The sequence below is a fragment of the Pristiophorus japonicus genome, chromosome 8 (genome assembly GCF_044704955.1).
Source record: "Pristiophorus japonicus isolate sPriJap1 chromosome 8, sPriJap1.hap1, whole genome shotgun sequence".
Classification (NCBI taxonomy): Eukaryota; Metazoa; Chordata; class Chondrichthyes; family Pristiophoridae; genus Pristiophorus; species Pristiophorus japonicus.
In genome coordinates, this window is record NC_091984.1 from 1012046 (window position 1) to 1033872 (window position 21827).

General features: G+C 47.5%; 1 protein-coding gene across 1 annotated transcript in view; it reads left to right on the top strand.

Annotated features, from left to right (window-relative positions):
* The window catches only part of dnai3 (dynein axonemal intermediate chain 3), a 204316-nt gene that overhangs the window by 81162 nt on the left and 101327 nt on the right, over positions 1–21827 (top strand). Inside the window, exon 11 of the mRNA XM_070885953.1 lies at positions 471–560. Coding sequence (XP_070742054.1) covers positions 471–560 — 90 coding nt within the window. The remainder of the gene's footprint in view (positions 1–470; positions 561–21827) is intronic.

Sequence of the window (21827 nt, forward strand, 5' to 3'; positions counted from 1 at the left end):
CTGGTTAAACAACGCCTCGATTTCAAAATTCTCAACCTGGTTTACAAATCCCTCCATGGCCCTCGCCCCTCCCTATCTCTGTAATGTTTCTCAGCCTCACAATCCCACAAGATGTCTGCGCTCCTCAAATTCTGGCCTCTTGAACATCCCTCATTATAACTGCTCAACCATCGGTGGCCGTGCCTTCAGCTGTTTGAACCCGAAACTCTGGAACTCCCTCCCTAAATCTCTCCCTCTCGCCACCTCGCTTTCCTCCTTTTAAGATGCTCCTTAAATCCTACCTCTTTGACTGAGCTTTTGGTCACCTGCCCCAATATCACCAGTTGTGGCTTGATGTCAAATTGTGTTTGATAATGGCTCCTGTGAAGTCCCGTGGGACGTTTTACTGCGTTTTATGAATGTACATTAAAGGGGCTGAAGAAATGCACGGTGCTGTCACAGATAATTGCTCTACGTATCTCCCTGCTCAGGTGGTGCTGTGGGATCTTAGCGAATTCTCGCATAGATTGCAAGGTCATCTTCCTGCAGCGAAGCCCGATACCGTCAAATCCAACTTATTGGTGAGTGAGCTGAGAAGCCACGATATGAAATCACTGAAGTGCGGAAGGTGGGGGTCATGGTGGGAGGGGCACGTTGACGGCCTCGTCACTGCACGGCCCAGGTGGGCAACAGTTGTCCTGAACTTTATTTTAAAAAAAGTCAAAAGTCGCTTCTTTGCACACACCACTCCACTCCGGTCCTGCTGAGTCTGGTCGCCACATATTCCTGGAGGTTTCATCACATGACCTCCTGCCTCCATCTGCCCCGCCCCCACACACCCGCCATTGGCCACCCGATGCGTCCCACCCTCGCAGAACTCCGCTCCCACACACCCGCCATTGGTTACCCCACACGTCCCACACTCGCAATGCCCCGCCCCCACACTCCCCATTGGTTACCCCACATGTCCCACACTCGCAGTGCCCCGCCCCCACACTCCCCATTGGTTGCCTGACGTGCCCCACCCTGGCGGTGCGCCGTCCCCACATTCACGCCATTGGTCGCCCGGCGTGTCCCGCCCTGGCGGTGCCCCGCCCCCACATTCATGGCATTGGTCGCCTGACGCGTCCCACCCTCGTGGTGCCCCGCCCACACACTCCCCATTGGTCGCCCGACACGTCCCACCCTCGCGGTGCCCCGCCCCCACACTCCCCATTGGTTACCCCACATGTCCCACACTCGCAGTGCCCCGCCCCCACACTCCCCATTGGTCGCCTGACGTGTCCCGCCCTGGCGGTGCCCCGCCCCCACATTCACGGCATTGGTCGCCTGACGCGTCCCACCCTCGAGGTGCCCCGCCCACACACTCCCCATTGGTCGCCCGACACTTCCCACCCTCGCGGTGCCCCGCCCGCACACTCACACCATTGGTCACCCGACACGTCCTGCCGGGCGGTGCCCCGCCCCCACACTCCCCATTGGTCGCCCAACACGTCCCACCCTCACAGAACCCCCGCCCCCACACTCCCGCCATTGGTTGCCCGACACGTCCGACCCTCGCGGGACCCTGCCTTCCATTCCATCGCCAATCAGAAATCGACCAGACACTTCATTACCCCCGATTGGATGATTCTCGGTTGTCAGTCAAACAGCCGTTATCTGCCCCCTCATATCCAATCATTTTTAGAACTAATAAACAAAATGGTTCAAAGAAATTCTTTTCAAAAACTAAAATGGTTCACACTCCACGTGTTCTTTCTCCTGGGTATTTGCTGCAGAAGATCCTGGAGATCAGTCTTTAATTCCTGGAGACACTTGGGCAATCCTGGAGCTTTAACATAAGAAATAGGAGCAGGAGTCGGCCATTCGGTCCCTTGCGCCTGCTCCGCCATTTAATAAGACCATGGCTGATCTGATCATGGACTCAGCTCCACTTCCCTGCCCGCTCCCCATAACCCTTTGCTCCCTTATTGCTCAAAAATCTGTCTATCTCTGCCTTAAATATATTCAATGACCCAGCCTCCACAGCTCTCTGGGGCAGAGAATTCCATAGATTTACAGTCCTGTGAGAGAAGAAATTCCTCCTCAACTCCATTTAAAATGGATCTTCCCTTAATCTGAAACTATGGTCCCTAGTTCCAGATTCCCCCGCGAGGGGAAATATCCTCTCAGCATCTACCCTGTCAAGCCCCCTCAGAATCGTATATGCTTCCATAAGATCATCTCTCATTCTTCTCAACTCCATTGAGTATAGGCCCAATCTTCTCAACCTTACTTCATAAGACAACTCCTTCATCTCCGGAATCAACTTTGTGAACCTTCTCTGAACAGCCTCCAATGCAAGTATATCCTTCCTTAAACACGGAGACCAAAACTGCACGCAGTGCTCCAGGTGTGGCCTCACCAATACCCTGTACAGTTGTAGCAGGACTTCTCTGCTTTTATACTCTATCCTCCTCGCAATAAAGGCCAACATTCCATTGGCCTTCCTGATCACTTGCTGTACCTGCATACTAACTTTTTGTGTTTCATGCACAAGGACTCTCTGTACTGCAGCACTTTGTAATCTCTCCCCATTTAAATCTCTCCCCATTTAAATAATAATTTGCTTTTTTTTCCGAACAAAGTGGATACCCTCATATTTTCCCACATTATGCTCCATCTGCCTAATTTTTGCCCACTCACTTAGCCTGTCTATATCCCTTTGCAGATTTTTTGTGTCCTCCTCACAACTTGCTTTCCCAACCATCTTTGTATCATCAGCAAACTTGGCTACATTACATGTCCTTCCTCAAGTTAGGAGACCAAAACTGTACACAGTACTCCAGGTGTGGCCTCACCAAGGCCCTGTACAACTGTAGCAACACCTTCCTGCCGCTGTACTCAAATCCCCTCGCTATGAAGACCAACATGCCATTTGCCTTCTTAACCGCCTGCTGTACCTGCATGCCAACCTTCAATGACTGATGTACCATGACACCCAGGTCTCGTTGCACCTCCCCTTTTCCTAATCTGTCACCATTCAGATAATAGTCTGTCTCTCTGTTTTTACCACCAAAGTGGATAACCTCACATTTATCCACATTATACTTCATCTGCCATGCATTTGCCCACTCACCTAACCTATCCAAGTCACTCTGCAGCCTCATAGCATCATCCTCGCAGCTCACACTGCCACCCAACTTAGTGTCATCCGCAAATTTGGAGATACTACATTTAATCCCCTCATCTAAATCATTAATGTACAATGTAAACAACTGGGGCCCCAGAACAGAACCTTGCGTTACCCTACTAATCACTGCCTGCCATTCTGAAAAGTACCCATTTACTCCTGCTCTTTGCTTCCTGTCTGCCAACCAGTTCTCAATCCACGTCAGCACACTACCCCCAATCCCATGTGCTTTAACTTTGCACATTAATCTCTCGTGTGGGACCTTGTCGAAAGCCTTCTGAAAGTACAAATACACCACATCAACTGGTTCTCCCTTGTCCACTCTACTGGAAACATCCTCAAAAATTCCAGAAGATTTGTCAAGCACAATTTCCCTTTCACAAATCCATGCTGACTTGGACCTATCATGTCACCTCTTTCCAAATGCGCTGCTATGACATCCTTAATAATTGATTCCATCATTTTACCCACGACCGATGTCAGGCTGACCGGTCTATAATTCCCTGTTTTCTCTCTCCCTCCTTTTTTAAAAAGTGGGGTTACATTGACTACCCTCCACTCCATAGGGTCTTTCATTGAAACATCTGTGAACTCGTGGAAGCAAGTCCTCTTCGTTTGAGGGACTGCCTATGAATAATGGACTCCAGCATTTTCCCAATGACAGATGTTAGGCTAATTGGTCTATAATTTCCTGCTTTCTGTGTCCCTTCTTTCTTAAATAGGAATTTGGCTACATTTGCTGTTTTCCAATCCGATAGGACTTTTCCAGAATCCAGGGAATTTTGGTAGATTACAACCAATGCATCCACTATCTCTGCAGCCAATTATTTTATGAGCCTAGGATGCTGTCCATCAGGTCCAGGGGACTTGTCCACTTTTAGTCCCATTGGTTTGCCTAGTACTTTTTCTCTAGTGACTGTGATTGTTTTAAGTTCCTCCCTCCCAATAGCCCCTTGATTATCCATTATTGGGATGCTTTTAGTGTCTTGCACTGTGAAGACCGATACAAAATATTTGTTCAAAGTCTCTGCCATTTCCGGGTTTCCCATTATTAATTCCCCAGTCTCTAAGGGACCAACATTTACTTGGCGTCTTGGCGACCCTATTTGGCTCCCGTGTGAAAATGGAACAAATTGGAATGTTTCTGCACCATTTTTAGAAGTCTGTTGCCCAATTATAATCTGCAGCACTGCCTATGGCTTTGCATGCGGACATCGAACAGGCGCACTGCTCTGTGAGGATGACACTAAGTTGGGTGGCAGTGTGAGCTGCGAGGAGGATGCTGTGAGGCTGCAGAGCGACTTGGATAGGTTAGGTGAGTGGGCAAATGCATGGCAGATGAAGTATAATGTGGATAAATGTGAGGTTATCCACTTTGGTGGTAAAAACAGAGAGACAGACTATTATCTGAATGGTGACAGATTAGGAAAAGGGGAGGTGCAAAGAGACCTGGGTGTCATGGTACATCAGTCATTGAAGGTTGGCATGCAGGTGCAGCAGGCGGTTAAGAAAGCAAATGGCATGTTGGCCTTCATAGCAAGGGGATTTGAGTACAGGGGCAGGGAGGTGTTGCTACAGTTGTACAGGGCATTGGTGAGGCCACACCTGGAGTATTGTGTACAGTTTTGGTCTCCTAACCTGAGGAAGGACATTCTTGCTATTGAGGGAGTGCAGCGAAGGTTCACCAGACTGATTCCCGGGATGGCGGGACTGACCTATCAAGAAAGACTGGATCAACTGGGCTTGTATTCACTGGAGTTCAGAAGAATGAGAGGGGACCTCATAGAAACATATAAAATTCTGACGGGGTTAGACAGGTTAGATGCAGGAAGAATGTTCCCAATGTTGGGGAAGTCCAGAACCAGGGGTCACAGTCTAAGGATAAGGGGTAAGCCATTTAGGACCGAGATGCGGAGGAACTTCTTCACCCAGAGAGTGGTGAACCTGTGGAATTCTCTACCACAGAAAGTTGTTGAGGCCAATTCACTAAATATATTCAAAAAGGAGTTAGATGAGGTCCTTACTGCTAGGGGGATCAAGGGGTATGGCGAGAAAGCAGGAATGGGGTACTGAAGTTGAATGTTCAGCCATGAACTCATTGAATGGCGGTGCAGGCTAGAAGGGCCGAATGGCCTACTCCTGCACCTATTTTCTATGTTTCTATGTTTCTATGTTTCATGGTATGTTAGCACTGCTGGCCAATCATTGTGACAGGAGATAGTGCCCACTGCTTCTGAATACAATAACGCTGCTGGATATCAAATACTCTGAAAAATTGTGCCTTAAAGTTTAGATTAAAATTCTCCCCCTTCAAAAACTTGACAATTCAGAAGGACAGACAGAAAGGAAAAGGAGGTGGGGTCGCACTAAGGAGAGATCAGTGCATTAGTGAGAAACGATATTGACTCAGATGATCAAGATGTTGAATCAGTTTGGGTGAAGATAAGGAATAATAAGGGGAAAAAGTTGCTGGTGGACGTAGTCTATACGCCCCCTAACATTAGCTACACTGTTGGACGGAGTATCAATCAAGAAATAATGGAGGCTTGTAATAAAGGAACGGCAATAATCATGGGTGATTTTAACCTTCATATTGATTGGACAAAGCAAATTGGCCAGGGTAGCCTTGAGGAAGAGTTCATACAGTGTATCCGGGATAGTTTCCTTGAACAGTACGTTGCAGAACCAACCAGGGAGCAGGCTATCTTAGATCTAGTACTGTGTAATGAGACAGGATTAATAAATGATCTCGTAGTAAAGGATCCTCTAAGAATGAGTGACCATAATGGTTGAATTTTAAATTCAGTTGAGAAAGTTGGATCTCAAACCAGTGTCCTAAGCTTAAATAAAGGAGACTACAAAGGTATGAAGACAGAGTTGGCTAAAGAGGACTGGGAACATAGATTAAAGTATGGGACGGTTGATGAGCACTCGCAGACATTTAAGGAGATATTTCATAACTCACAACAAAAATATATCCCAATGAGAAGGAAAGACTAAGAGAGGGGATAACCATCCGTGGCTAACTAAGGAAATAAGGGAGGGTATCAAATTGAAAACAAGGGCATACAATGTGGCCAAGACTAGTGGGAGGCCAGAGGATTGGGAAACTTTTAAAAGCCAGCAAAGAACAACAAAAAAAATAATAGAGGAAAGATAGGTTATGAAAGTAAACTAGCACGAAATATAAAAAGATAGTAAGAGTTTCTACAGATACATAAAAAGGAAAAGAGTGGCTAAAGTAATTGTTGGTCCCTTAGAGGATGAGACTGGGGAATTAATAATGGGGAACAGGGAAATGGCAGAGACGTTGAACAAATATTTTGTATCGGTCTTCACGGTAGAAGACACTAAAAACATCCCAATAGTGGATAATCAAGGGGCTATAGAGAGCGAGGAACTTAGTACAATCACTATCACTAATGAAGTAGTACTCGGTAAAATAATGGGACTAAAGGCGGACAAATCCCCTGGACCTGATGGTTACATCCTCAGTTCTTAAAAGTGGATGCATTGGTTGTAATCTACCAAAATTCCCTGGATTCTGGGGCGGTCCCAGCGGATTGGAAAACCGCAAATGTAACACCCCTGTTTAAAAAAGGAGGCAGACAGAATGCAGGAAACTATAGACCAGTTAGCCCAACATCTGTCGTTGGGAAAATGCTGGAGTCCATTATTAAGGAAGCAGTAGCAGGCCATTTGGAAAAGCATAATTCAATTAATTCAGCATGGTTTTATGAAAGGGAGATCATGTTTGACAAATTTGCTGGAGTTCTTTGAGGATGTAACGAGCAGGATGGATAAGGGGGAACCAGTGGATGTGGTGTATTTGAATTTCCAGAAGGCATTCGATAAGGTGCCACATAAAAGTTTACTGCACAAGATAAAAGTTCACGGGGTTGGGGGTAATATATCAGCATGGATAGAGGATTAGCTAACTCACAGAAAACAGAGAGTCAGGATAAATGGGTCATTTTCCGGTTGGCAAAAATAACTAGTGAGGTGCCGCAGGGATCAGTGCTGGGTCCTCAACTATTTACAATCTATATTAATGACTTGGATGAAGGGATTGAGTGTAATGTAGCCAAGTTTGCTGATGATACAAAGATGGGTGGGAAATCAAATTGTGAGGAGGACACAAAAAATCTGCAAATGGATATAGACAGGCTAAGTGAGTGGGCAAACATTTGGCAGATGGAGTATAATGTGGGAAAATGTGAGGTTATCCACTTTGGCAGAAACAATAGAAAAGCAAATTATAATTTAAATGGAGAAAAATTGCAAAGCGTCGTTGTGCATGAAACACAAAAAGTTAGTATGCAGGGTACAGCAAGTGATCAGGAAAGCAATGGAATGCTGGCCTTTATTGCAAAGGGGGATAGAGTATAAAAGCAGCAAAGTCCTGCTACAACTGTACAGGGTATTGGTGAGGCCACACCTGGAGTACTGCGTACAGTTTTGGTCTCTGTATTTAAGGAAGGATATACTTGCATTGGAGGCTGTTCAGAGAAGGTTCACTCGGTTGATTCCGGAGATGAGGGGGTTGATTTATGAAGATAGGTTGAATAGGTTGGGCCTATATTCATTGGAGTTCAGAAGAATGAGAGGTGATCTTATTAAAACATATAAGATAATGAGGGGGCTCGACAGGGTGGATGCAGAGAGGATGTTTCCACTCATAGGGGAAACTAAAATTAGGGGACATCAGGGCCGAACTCGGTGGACTCACCACCCGTTGCCATCGAGTTTCCTGGGTGGTCTCCCCTCCGAGCGAGTTTGGTGGAGGTCTCGGGCCGGCGGGGAGGGAAGACAGCTGGTGACCACCCGCCGGTACACAACTCGCGTAAATGTCCTCCTGCCGTCCGGGCGGGAGTCCGCTGCAGCAGGGGGAAGGACCACTGCATGGAGGCAGGTCTAACCCCGACGGTGAGTATGAAGACCGGCAAAAAATGGTCAGTACACTTATTTTTTTCCAACGCTCCCGGTGGATGGGGTCCCCTGAAGGTTTTGCAGTGGTTTATTTTATTTGTTGAAAATGTTAAATTTGACCAGCTCCCCGCTCCCTGCGCCCGACTCAATTCTCAGCCATACTTTGCCGGAACTTAGCTTCCACCAAGTTCGGGGCTATAGTCTCAGTAAAGGGGCCGCCCATTTAAAACTGAGATGAGGAGCAATTTTTTCACTCTGAGTGTTGTAAATCTGTGGAATTCTCTGCCCCAGAGAGCTGTGGAGGCTGGGTCATTGAATATATTTAAGGCGGAGATAGACAGATTTTTGAGCGATAAGGGAATAAAAGGTTATGGGGAGCGGGCGGGGAAGTGGAGCTGAGTCCATGATCAGATCAGCCATGATCTTATTGAATGGCGGAGCAGGCTCGAGGGGCCGAATGGCTTACTCCTGCTCCTATTTCTTATCTTCTTATGTTCTTATGTTCTTAAAAAGACAAGAGAAGCATGTTCCTTAAACAGTTAGCCTTGGCAATCGCTTAAACCCACTATAAAGGAACCACAGGATTTTGCGTGGAGGGCTTTGTGTTTATTGATCGCCACTGGAAGCAACAGCAGGTCACACCGTGGACGTGTTTCTGGATTGCCTGCGTGCTTCGCGTCACTCTGCAGTTGACCATCTGTGTGACATACTCGCACTGATGATATTCCCCTTTAACGATGGGCGAGCTCATGCTGACAGCCTGGCCCAGGTTCGCTTACAATTAACTCGAAGGAGCAGGCATGCCAAGCATTTCCTGCGCTTCACTGGTGGGAGAGGAAGCAGCCATCGCTCGCTTGCACACACACCCTTCTCTGAAACCCCGTTCTTAAACTCCTCCGCCTTGCTGCGCACTCTCCCCAACACCGGAAGTCCCCTTAAAATTAACTTCAGTCACCTGATCGATTTCTTTGCCCAACTTACTGCTTGGACCTGACTTCTCCAGCTCCGGAAGCACCCATGGCACATTTCACCCCACTGTTGTTGATTTTATGCTTTGTTTTTTTTTTTATTCGCTCGTGGGATGTGGGCGTCGCTAGCAAGGTGGTGTTCACATGCACCTGCTGCCCTTGTCCTTCTAGGGGGTAGAGGTCGCGGGTTTGGGAGGTGCTGCCGAAGAAGCCTTGGCGAGTTGCTGCAGTGCATCTTGTAGATGGTGCACACTGCAGCCACGGTGCGCCGGTGGTGGAGGGAGTGAATGTTGAAGGTGGGGGATGGGGTGTTGATCAAGCGGCTGCTTTGTCCTGGATGGTGTCGAGCTTCTCGAGTGTTGTTGGAGCTGCACTCATCCAGGCAAGTGGAGAGTGTTCCATCACACTCCTGACTTGTGCCTTGTAGATGGTGGAAAGGCTTTGGGGAGTCAGGAGGTGAGACACTCACCACAGAATACCCAGCCTCTGACCTGCTCTTGTTGCCACAGTATTTATGTGGCTGGTCCAGTTAAGTTTCTGGTCAATGGTGACCCCCCAGGATGTTGATGGTGGGGGATTCGGCGATGGTAATGCCGTTGAATGTCAAGGGACGGTGGTTAGACTCTTGCTTGTTGGAGATGGTCATTGCCTGGCACTTGTGTGGTGTGAATGTTACTTACCACTTATCAGCCCAAGCCTGAATGTTGTCCAGGTCTTGCTGTATGTGGCACGGACTGCTCCATTATCTGAGGGGTTGTGAATGGAACTGAACACTGTGCAGTCATCAGCGAACATCCCCACTTCTGACCTTGTGATGGAGGGAAGGTCATTGATGAAACAGCTGAAGATGGTTGGGCCGAGGACACTGCCCTGAGGAACTCCTGCAGCGATGTCCTGGGGCTGTGATGATTGACCTCCAACCACCACAACCATCTTCCTTTGTGCTGGGTATGACTCCAGCCCGTGGAGAGTTTTCCCCCGGATTCCCATTGACTTCAGTTTTACTCGGGCTCCTTGATGCCACACTCGGTCAAATGCTGCCTTGATGTCGAGGGCAGTCACTCTCACCTCACCTCTGGAATTCAGCTCGTGTGTCCATGTTTGGGCCAAGGCTGTAATGAGAACTGGAGCCGAGTGGTCCCGGCAGACCCGAACTGAGCATCGGTGAGCAGGTTAGAAACATAGAAACATAGAAAATAGGTGCAGGAGTAGGCCATTCAGCCCTTCTAGCCTGCACCGCCATTCAGTGAGTTCATGGCTGAGTAAGTGCCACTTGATAGCACTGTCGACAACACCTTCCATCACTTTGCTGATGATTGAGAGTAGACTGATGGGGGGGTAATTGGCCGGATTGAATTTGTCCTGCTTTTTGTGGACAGGACATACCGGGGCAGTTTCCCACATTGTCGGGTAGATGCCAGTGTTGTAACTGTACTGGAACAGCTTGGCTAGAGGTGCGGCTAGTTCTGGAGCATAGGTCTTCAGCACAACAGCCGGGATATTGTCGGGGCCCATAGCCTTTGCTGTACCTGTGAGTAATGTGATTGAAAATCATTGAAAATTACTTAAAAAAAAAACTATACTGAACCATTTAACAGTTTCACTGGTGTATACTGGTCGGTTTCTCAGTAAATTAAATCTGTTTTGATGTGAGGAAAGGTTTAAAACGTGCCGACCAGTGCCTGTACGCCTCAGACAATGAACGCGATTTGAAGGGCCTTCCCGAATCAGCACAATCGGCCGAATATCGCAATGTCCACCCGGGGGCGGGGCCAGCTCTGTGGGCGGGGCCTGACCGGGGCCAATTGAATCTGGTACCAGCTGAGAACACAAACGTAAATGGTTTTGGGCTCGACACACTTTAATTTAAAATTTCCCCGGTCTTTTGCATTGGTCCGACCGAAACGCCTGGATCGCCCAAAATATTGCTGGTGGCAATGAGCACAAACTCTACCCCGATATGTTCCTTGGCACTCGTCGTTACTTCTTCCAGCCTTTCTGCATTTCAAGCTCCTCGGGTGAGACATTGCGTGAAACGTTTTGTCCTCAGCTCTGGCCGCACCCTGTTGTGAAGTCACCAAATAAACACAGAACTCTGGTGGCAATTAGAACAAATCCCGGCGCAGTTTAACCTCGCTGCAGTGCGCTGGTGCATTGCATAACTCCACGGCGGCTGCATGTCATCCTAAAAACACAAACCTCCTCGACTCCAGCAAGGCACTGCTAAATGGTTTGGTCAACGCTGTGGTTGCAATGACCAGCACAGCTGTCAACATATTCCCCCCCACCCACTTCCCATTGTGTTTCTGTTCTTTTGGCTTCACTGTTGGTTTGACCGGTTGGCTCAGAAGCAGGGCCGGCTTTACAAACATCTGGCCTGCTCACCTCTTGCAGAGAAACTGCACAAAGTTTATGGGAATGTTTCTGATGCTCACAGTTTGGATCAGCTTACTTTGTGAAAGTTAAAGTGAGAATCCAGTGTACACTGTATATTTATATATGAAGGATATTTAAATGATAGAAAGAAAGACTTGCATTTATATAGCACCTTTCACGACCACCGGACGTCTCAAAGTGCTTTACAGCCAATGAAGTACTTTTGGAGTGTAGTCACTGTTGTAATGTAGGAAACGCGGTAGCCAATTTGCATACAGCAAGCTCCCACACACAGCAATGTGATAATGACCAGATAATAGAAACACAGAAAATAGGTGTAGGAGCAGGCCATTCGGCCCTTCAAGCCTGCACCGCCATTCAACAAGATCATGGCAGATCATTCCTTCATTACCCCTTTCATGCTTTCTCTTAATACCCCTTGATCCCCTTAACCGTAAGGGCCATATCTAACTCCCTCTTCAATATATCCAGTGAACTGACATCAACAACTCTCTGCGGCAGGGAATTCCACGGGTTAACAACTCTCTGAGTGAAGAAGTTTCTCCTCATCTCAGTCCTAAATTGGCTTACCCCTTATCCTAAGACTATGTCCCCTGGTTCTGGACTTCCCCAACATCAGGAACATTCTTCCCGCATCTATCCTGCCCAGTCCCGTCAGAATCTTATACGTTTCTATGAGATCCCCTTCGAATCTCCAGTGAATAAAGGCTCAGTTGATCCAGTCTCTCCTCATATGACAGCCCAGCCATCCCTGGAATCAGTCTGGTGAACCTTCGCTGCAGTCACTCAATAGCAAGAACGTCCTTCCTCAGATTAGGAGACCAAAATTGAAGACAATATTCCAGGTGAGGCCTCACTAAGGCCCTGTACAGCTGCATTAAGACCTCCCTGCTTCTATATTCAAATCCCCGAGCTGTGAAGGCCAACATACCATTTGCCGCCTTTACCGCCTGCTGTACCTGCATGCCAACTTTCAGTGACTGATGAACCATGACACCCAGGTCTCACTGCACCTCCCCTTTTCCTAATCTGCCTCCATTCAGATAATATTCTGCTTTGTGTTTTTGCCCCCACAATGGATAACCTCACATTTATCCACATTATACTGCATCTGCCATGTATTTGCCCACTCACCTAACTTGTCCAAGTCACCCTGCAGCCTCTTAGCGTCCTCCTCACAGCTCACACCGCCACCCAGTTTAGTGTCATCCGCAAACTTGGAGATATTACACTCTATTCCTCAATCTAAATCGTTAATGTATATTGTAAAGAGCTGGAGTCCCAGCACTGAGCCCTGTGGTACTCCACTAGTCACTGCCTGCCATTCTGAAAAGGACCCGTTTATCCCGACTCTCTGCTTCCTGTCTGCCAACCAGTTCTCTATCCACGTCAATACATTACCCCCAATACCATGTGTTTTGATTTTGCACACCAATCTCTTGTGCGGGACCTTGTCAAAAGCCTTTTGAAATTCCAAATACACCACATCTACTGGTTCTCCCTTGTCCACTCTGCTAGTTACATCCTCAAAAAATTCCAGAAGATTCGTCAAGCATGATTTCACTTTCATAAATCCATGCTGACTTGGACCGATCCTGTCACTGCTTTCCAAATGCGCTGCTATTTCATCCTTAATGATTGATTCCAACATTTTCCTCACTACTGATGTCAGGCTAACCGGTCTATAATTACCCGTTTTTTCTCTCACTCCTTTTTTAAAAAGTGGTGTAACATTAGCTACCCTCCAGTCTATAGGAACTGAGCCAGAGTCGATAGACTGTTGGAAAATGATCACCAGCGCATCCAATATTTCTAGGGCCACAAGGAAGTGCTCTGGGATGCAGACTATCAGGCCCTGGGGATTTATCGGCCTTCAGTTCCATCAATTTCCCTAACACAATTTCCTGCCTAATAAGGATATCCTTCAGTTCCTCCTTTTCACTAGACCCACCGTACCCTAGTACCTTCGGAAGGTTATTTGTGTCTTCCTTCGTGAAGACAGAACCGAAGTATTGGTTCAGTTGGTCTGCCATTTCTTTGTTCCCCATTATAAATTCACCTGAATCCGACTGCAAGGGACCTACGTTTGTCTTTACTAATCATTTTCTCTTCACATACCTATAGAAGCTTTTGCAGTCAATTTTTATATTCCCTGCAAGCTTCCTCTCGTACTCTATTTTCCCCCTCCTAATTAAACCCTTTGTCCTCCTCTGCTGAATTCTAAATTTCTCCCAGTCCTCGGGTTTGTTGCTTTTTCTGGCCAATTTATATGCTTCTTCCTTTGATTTAACATTATCCTTAATTTCCTTTGTTAGCCACGGTTGAGCCACCTTCCCAGTTTTATTTTTACTCCAGACAGGGATGTACAATTGCTGAAGTTCATCCATGTGATCTTTAAATGTTTGCCATTGCTTATCCACCGTCAACCCTTTGAGTATCCTTTGCCAGTCTATTCTAGCCAATTCACGCCTCATACCATCGAAGTTACCTTTCCTTAAGTTCAGGACCCTAGTTTCCGAATTAACTTTGTCACGCTCCATCTTAATAAGGAAATCTGTTTTATTGAGGGATAAATATTAGCCAGGACACCGGGGATAACTCCCCTGTTCTTCTTCGAAATAGTACCCATAGGATCTTTTACATCCACCTGAGAAGGCAGACGGGGCTTCGGTATAACATCTCATCCAAAAGACGGCACCTCTGACAGTGCAGCACTCTCTCCGTACTGCTCTGTGCTTAAGTCTCTGGAGTGGGATTTGAACCCACAAATTTCTGACTCCGAGGCAAGTGTGCTACCCACTGACTTAACCCAGATAGCAGCAGATGAGATAGCTCCTAATTACAAGTGCAACATGCTCTTTTTGCTCCATGCCCAAGCAAGGAAGATTGGAGTTTAGGCTTGTAGCTTCACCTTCCGTATAGAATCATAGAAATTTACAGCACAGACGGAGGCCATTTGGCCCATAGTGTCCACGCCGGCCGACCAAGAGCTATCCAGCCTAATCCCACTTTCCAGCTCTCGGTCCGTAGCCCTGTAGGTTACCACACTTCAGGTGCACATCCAAGTACTTTTTAAATGTGGTGAGGGTTTCTGCCTCTACCACCTTTTCAGGCCGTGAGTTCCAGACCCCCACCACCCTCTGGGTGAAAACATTTCCACTCAAATCCCCTCTAAACCTCCCCCCAATTACTTTAAATCTATGCCCCCTGCTTACTGACCCCTCTGCTAAAGGAAATAGCTCCTTCCTATCCACTCTATCCAGACCACTCATAATTTTAAACATTTCAATTAAATCTCCCCTCAGCCTCCTCTGCTACAAAGAAAACAGACCCAGCCTATCCAATCTTTCCTCATAGCTAAAATTCTTCAGTCCAGGCAACATCCTCGTAAATCTCCTCTGTACCCTCTCCAGTACAATCACATCTTTCCTGTAATGTGGTGACCAGAACTGCACGCAGTAGTCCAGCTGGGGCCGAACCAGTGTTTTATACAGTTCAAGCATAACCTCCCTGCTCTTGTATTCTATGCCTCGGCTAATAAAGGCAAGTATTCCATATACCTTCTTAACCACCTTATCTACCTGGCCTGCTACCTTCCGGGATCTGTGGACCTGCACTCCCAGGTCCCTTTGTTCCTCTGCACTTCTCAGTGTCCTACCATTTAATGTGTTTTCCCTTGGCTTATTAGCCCTCCCCAAATGCATTACCTCACACTCCTCCAGATTGAATTCCATTTGCCCCTGTTCTGCCCACCTGACCAGTTCATCAATATCTTCCTGCAGTCCACAGCTTTCTTCATCATTATCAACCACTCGGCCAATTTTAGTATCATCTGCAATGATACTAAAATCATACCCCCAAATGTTTTTCTGCTATGGAATATTTGAGTAAGGGGCAATTGGTGGGACAGTTCGCCAGTGCACTGTGCTGTTACCTCTCGGACCTGAAGCTGACTCCAGCCGAGATTGAGGAAATGAAAGACACCTGTCTCTCCTGCATGAAATTACTTTGGGCGGTCCCAACAATTACACCGAGTGTACAGCCCAGAAACAGGCCATTGGGCCCACCGCTCCGTGCCAGGACTATAAAAACATAAGAACATAAGAATTAGGAGCAGGAGTAGGCCATCTAGCCCCTCGAGCCTGCTCCGCCATTCAATAAGATCATGGCTGATCTGGCCGTGGACTCAGCTCCACTTACCCACCCTCTCCCCGTAACCCTTAATTTCCTTATTGGTTAAAAATCTATCTATCTGTGATTTGAAAACATTCAATGAGCTAGCCTCAACTGCTTCCTTGGGCAGAGAATTCCACAGATTCACAACCCTCTGGGAGAAGAAATTCCTTCTCAACTCGGTTTTAAATTGGCTCCCCCGTATTTTGAGGCTGTGCCCTCTAGTTCTTGTCTCCCCTACCAATAGAAACAACCTCTTTGCCTCTATCTTGTCTATCCCTTTCATGATTTTAAATGTTTCTATAAGATCACCCCTCATCCTTCTGAACTCCAACGAGTAAAGACCCAGTCTACTCAATCTATCATCATAAGGTAACCCCCTCATCTCCGGAATCAGCCTTGTGAATCGTCTCTGTACCCCCTCCAAAGCTAGTATATCCTTCCTTAAGTAAGGTGACCAATATTGCACGCAGTACTCCAGGTGCGGCCTCACCAATACCCTATACAGTTGCAGCAGGACCTCCCTGCTTTTGTACTCCATCCCTCTCGCAATGAAGGCCAACATTCCATTTGCCTTCCTGATTACCTGCTGCACCTGCAAACTAACTTTTTGGGATTCATGCACAAGGACCCCTAGGTCCCTCTGCACCACAACATGTTGTAATTTCTCCCCATTCAAATAATATTCCCTTTTACTGTTTTTTTTCCCCAAGGTGGATGACCTCACACTTTCCGACATTGTATTCCATCTGCCAAACCTTAGCCCATTCGCTTAACCTATCCAAATCTCCTTGCAGCCTCTCTGAGTCCTCTACACAACCCGCTTTCCCACTAACCTTAGTGTCATCTGCAAATTTTGTTGCACTACACTCTGTCCCCTCTTCTAGGTCATCTATGTATATTGTAAACAGTTGTGGTCCCAGCACCGATCCCTGTGGCACACCACTAACCACTGATTTCCAACCGGAAAAGGACCCATTTATCCCGACTCTCTGCTTTCTGTTCGCCAGCCAATTCTCTATCCATGCTGATACATTTCCTCTGACTCCGCGTACCTTTATCTTCTGCAGTAACCTTTTGTGTGGCACCTTATCGAATGCCTTTTGGAAATCTAAATACACCACATCCATCGGTACACCTCTATCCACCATGCTTGTTATATCCTCAAAGAATTCCAGTAAGTTAGTTAAACATGATTTCCCTTTCATGAATCCATGCTGCGTCTGCATGATTGCACTATTCCTATCTAGATGTCCCGCTATTTCTTCCTTAATGATCGTTTCAAGCATTTTCCCCACTACAGATGTTAAACTAACCGGCCTATAGTTACCTGCCTTTTGTCTGCCCCCTTTTTTAAACAGAGGCGTTACATTAGCTGCTTTCCAATCCGCTGGTACCTCCCCAGAGTCCAGAGAATTTTGGTAGATTATAACGAATGCATCTGCTATAACTTCCACCATCTCTTTTAATACCCTGGGATGCATTTCATCAGGACCAGGGGACTTGTCTACCTTGAGTCCCATTAGCCTGTCCAGCACTACCCCCCTAGTGATAGTGATTGTCTCCAATTCCTCCATTCCAACATTCATGTGGACTGCAAATTTTGGCATGGTTTTTGTGTCATCCACTCTGAAGACGGAAGCAAAATAATTGTTTAAGGTCTCAGCCATTTCCACATTTCCCATTATTAAATCCCCCTTTTCATCTTCTAAGGGACCAACATTTACTTTAGTCACTCTTTTCCGTTTTATATATCTGTAAAAGCTTTTACTATCTGTTTTTATGTTTTGCGCAAGTTTACCTTTGTAATCTATCTTCCCTTTCTTTATTGCTTTTTTAGTCATTCTTTGCTGTTGCTTAAAATTTTCACAATCCTCTAGTTTCCCACTAACCTTGGCCACCTTATACGCATTGGTCTTTGATTTGATACTTTCCTTTATTTCCTTGGTTATCCACGGCTGGTTATCCCTTCTCTTGTCGCCCTTCTTTTTCACTGAAATATATTTTTGTTGCGCACTATCAAAGAGCTCCTTAAAAGTCCTACACTGTTCCTCAATTGTGCCACCGTTTAGTCCTTGTTTCCAGTCTACTTTAGCCAACTCTGCCCTCATCCCACTGTAGTCCCCTTTGTTTAAGCATAGTACGCTCGTTTCTGACACAACTTCCTTATATTACAAATTCAACCATATTGTGATCACTTATTCCGAGAGGATCTTTTACGAGGAGATCGTTTATTTTTTCTGTCTCATTACACAGGGCCAGATCTAAGATGGCTTGCTCCCTTGTCGGTTCTGTTACATACTGTTCTAAGAAACAATCCCATATGCATTCTATGAATTCCTCCTCCAGGCTACCCCGTGCGATTTGATTTGACCAATCGATATGTAGGTTAAAATCCCCCATGACTACTGCCGTTCCTTTTTCACATGCCTCCATTATTCCCTTGATTATTGCCCGCCCCACCGTGAAGTTATTACTTGGGGACCTATAAACTACGCCCACCAGTGACTTTTTCCCCTTACTATCTCTAATCTCCACCCACAATGATTCAACATTTTGTTCATTGGAGCCAATATCGTCTCTCACAACTGCCCTGATATCATCTTTTATTAACAGAGCTACCCCACCTCCTTTCCCTTCTTGCCTATCTTTCTGAATCGTTGGATACCCCTGTATGTTTAATTCCCAGTCTTGGCCACCTTGCAACCATGTTTCTGTAATGGCCACCAAATCATACCCATTTGTAATGATTTGTGCCGTCAACTCATTTACTTTATTTCGAATGCTGCGTGTATTTAGGTAGAGTGTTTTCATCATAGATTTTAAACCATGATTTTTAGTTTTGACCCCTCCTGCAGCCCTTTTATATTCAGTGGCCCTTTTTGTTTCTTGCCTTTGGTTTCTCTGCCCTCCACTTTTACTCATCTCTTTTCTGTCTTTTGTTTTTGTCTCCTTTTTGTTTCCCTCTGTCTCCCTGTATTGGTTCCCATCCCCCTGCCATATTAGTTTAACTCCTCACCAACAGCACCAGCAAACACTCCCCCTAGGACATTGGTTTCGGTCCTGCCCAAGTGCAGACCGTCCAGTTTGTACTGGTCCCAACTACCCCAGAACCTGTTCCAATGCCCCACGAATTTGAAACGCTCCCTGCTGCACCACTGCTCAAGCCACGTATTCATCTGTGCTATCCTGCGATTCCTACTCTGACTAGCACGTGGCACTGGTAGCAATTCCGAGATTACTACTTTTGAGGTCCTACTTTTTAATTTAGCTCCTAGCTCCTTAAATTCGTCTCGTAGGACCTCATCCCTTTTTTTACCTATGTCGTTGGTACCAATGTGCACCACGACAACTGGCTATTCACCCTCCCTTTTTAGAATGTCCTGCACTCGCTTGGAGACATCCTTGACCCTTGCACCAGGGAGGCAACATACCATCCTGGAGTCTCGGTTGCGGCCACAGAAACGCCTATCTATTCCCCTTATGATTGAATCACCTATCACTATTGCTCTCCCACTCTTTTTCATGCCCTCCTGTACAACAGAGCCAGCCACGGTGCCATGAACTTGGTTGCTGCTGCTCTCCCCTGATGAGTCATCTCCCTCAACAGTACTCAAAGCAGTGTATCTGTTTTGCAGGGTGATGACCAGATGGGACCCTTGCACTACCTTCCTTGCACTGCTCTTCCTGCTGGTCTTCCATTCCCTAGCTGGCTACGGATCCTTCTCATGCGGTAAGACCAACTCACTACACGTGCCACTTATGTCATTCTCAGCATCGTGGATGCTCCAGAGTGAATCCACCCTCAGCTCCAATTCCGCAACGCGGTCTGTCAGGAGCTGGAGGCGGATACACTTCCCGCACACGTAGTCGTCAGGGACACCGGAAGTGTCCCCGAGTTCCCACATGGTACAGGAGGAGCATAACACGTGACCGAGCTCTCCTGCCATGCCTTAACCCTTAGATACCCTTAAATTGGTAATAACAATGTTACAGTTTACTTACTGATATAAAAAATAAAAAGAAAATCTATTCACCAATCACCAGCCAATCACTTACCCCCTTGGCTGTGACGTCACCTTTTGATTCCTTTCTACTTCTTTTTTGCTTTCTCTCCCACTGTAGCTGCACAAGTCACGCCTTTATAGCCGCTCTGACACTGCTCCCGCTTGGCCTTTATAGGCCGCTCCGACACTGCTCCCGCCTCTCACCAACTGCCGCTGCCTGTGGAATACTCGCTGGGCCTTTATAGGCCGCTCCGACGCTGCTCCCGCCTCTCTCCCGCTCCACACCAGCCCCCTCCCACCCCTCTCCATCTCGCCCTATCCCCATATCCTTCTATTCCTTTCTCCCTCATGTGTTTATCCAGCTTCCCCCTAAATGCATCGATACTATTCACCTCAACCCCTCCCTGTGGCAGCAAGTTCCACATTCTCACCGCTCTCTGGGTAAAGAGGTTTCTCCTGAATTCCCCATTGGGTTTATTTGTGACTATCCTATATTTATGCTTTTTCTAATTTCTAGAATTGAGACAACACATGCCCCATACAATTAAGTCACAGGTTGTTGGAATAACATGGCTCAGTTCAGCATTGGCCAGCATGGTTTGGACTTCCCCTGTGTTTGTATGAAAGCGATTGTGCTCTATTTTGCCCCACCATGTAAATGGAAGGCACAAGCCAGCCATTATTTGCAGGGGCTGCTCCTCAATTTCCGGCTGCGCTTCAGTGCCACATTCCTGATCCTTGGCCACCCGGTGCGGAAGGCTTGGGGGGGTGGAGGGAGCGAGCAAGTCGCAGGACATCCTCGTGGGTCTGCTCCTGGGTCTGGCCAAGGTGGCCATCTACAGGGTCCAGGCTGGATGTGGCCCACGGTTGTTGGGGTCGGGGGAGGGGGGTGGGGGGGGGGGGTTGCCTCTTGTCTGCCCCGGTTGGCCCTGGAGAAGGGGCACACGGTGTACGCCGGGAGGCTTGAGGCTTTCCGCGACTGGTGGGCACCGCAGGGACTGGAACGTGAAGTCACCGCGGGAGACAAATCATTCTCATCAAAGAATGATTTTGGTGTTGAAGTCCGTGGCCCTTTAAAAAGGGGCCACTTTCGTTAGGTCAATTTTATTTAGTTTGATGACTCGGGAGCAGCCCAGTACCGTGCTAGTTGGTCCAATCAGAAGGGAAGACACCACAAGTCAATTGGTCACCTTTAGGGGTCATGTGCTTGCTTATTTATGCTCATGCCCCACACTGCCTTTCCACAACAGCTGCCTCCTTTCTGAGTCCAAACCGGCAACATGTTCCCCATCGCCACCAGTCTCCATCCCCGTTCCAAACCACAGGCTCTTCCCAATAAACGTAGGGACATGGGACTGCACAGCACAGGAAAGCCTATTTACGTTCATCAGTAGCAGAACACACTAACCCTCAACTGATTCACTCATCAAATACCTGTCCAACTCCTAATTAAAATGAGGCCATTCGGCCCATCGTGCCCGTGCTGACTCTCTGAAAGAGCGATCCAATTAGTCCCCGCTCCCCCGCTCTTCCTCCATAGCCCTGAAAATGTTTTCCCTTTAAGTATTTATCCAATTCTCTTTTGAAAGTTACTATTGAATCTGCCCATTTCACCAGTCTGTCGCTGGCTTGCTATCCTCCTCATTGGTTACCATTTCCGAGTTTCGTGCCATCTGCAAAGTTTGACATTATGCCCTGTATACCCAAGTCCAGGTGATTAATAAATGTTAATATAGATTCTCCCTCCGAAGCTCCATCCCGAGCCTCCGTCACTGCCGTTCTCCGGCCAGGGTAGGCAGTTTCTTCGGGTTCAACCGGTTGACATCATTAAGGGTCTTGAACTCCACACAAAGATCTGCTCCCAGCCTTCTCTTCCCCAGCGCAAACAAACTCAGGGGAGAAATTCCGTTTGGGGGCGGTAACATCCGGGAGGCGGGACTTCCTGCGCCAGGCGCCGAAGTCCCGCCCCGCTCGCTAACTTTGGGTTACCGCCCCCCGAGAGGAAGTGGAACGCAAAATAACGTGCTCCACTTCCTTTCCGGGGTGGTAGCGGGGTGGAGGGATCGGGAGCGGGGCCGACGCACAGGGAGTGGGGCGCGAGTGGGGGCGGAGGGATCGGGAGCAGGGTCGGAGGGATCGGGAGCGGGGCCGACGCACAGGGAGCGGGGCGCGAGTGGGGGCGGAGGTAGCGGGAGCGGGGTC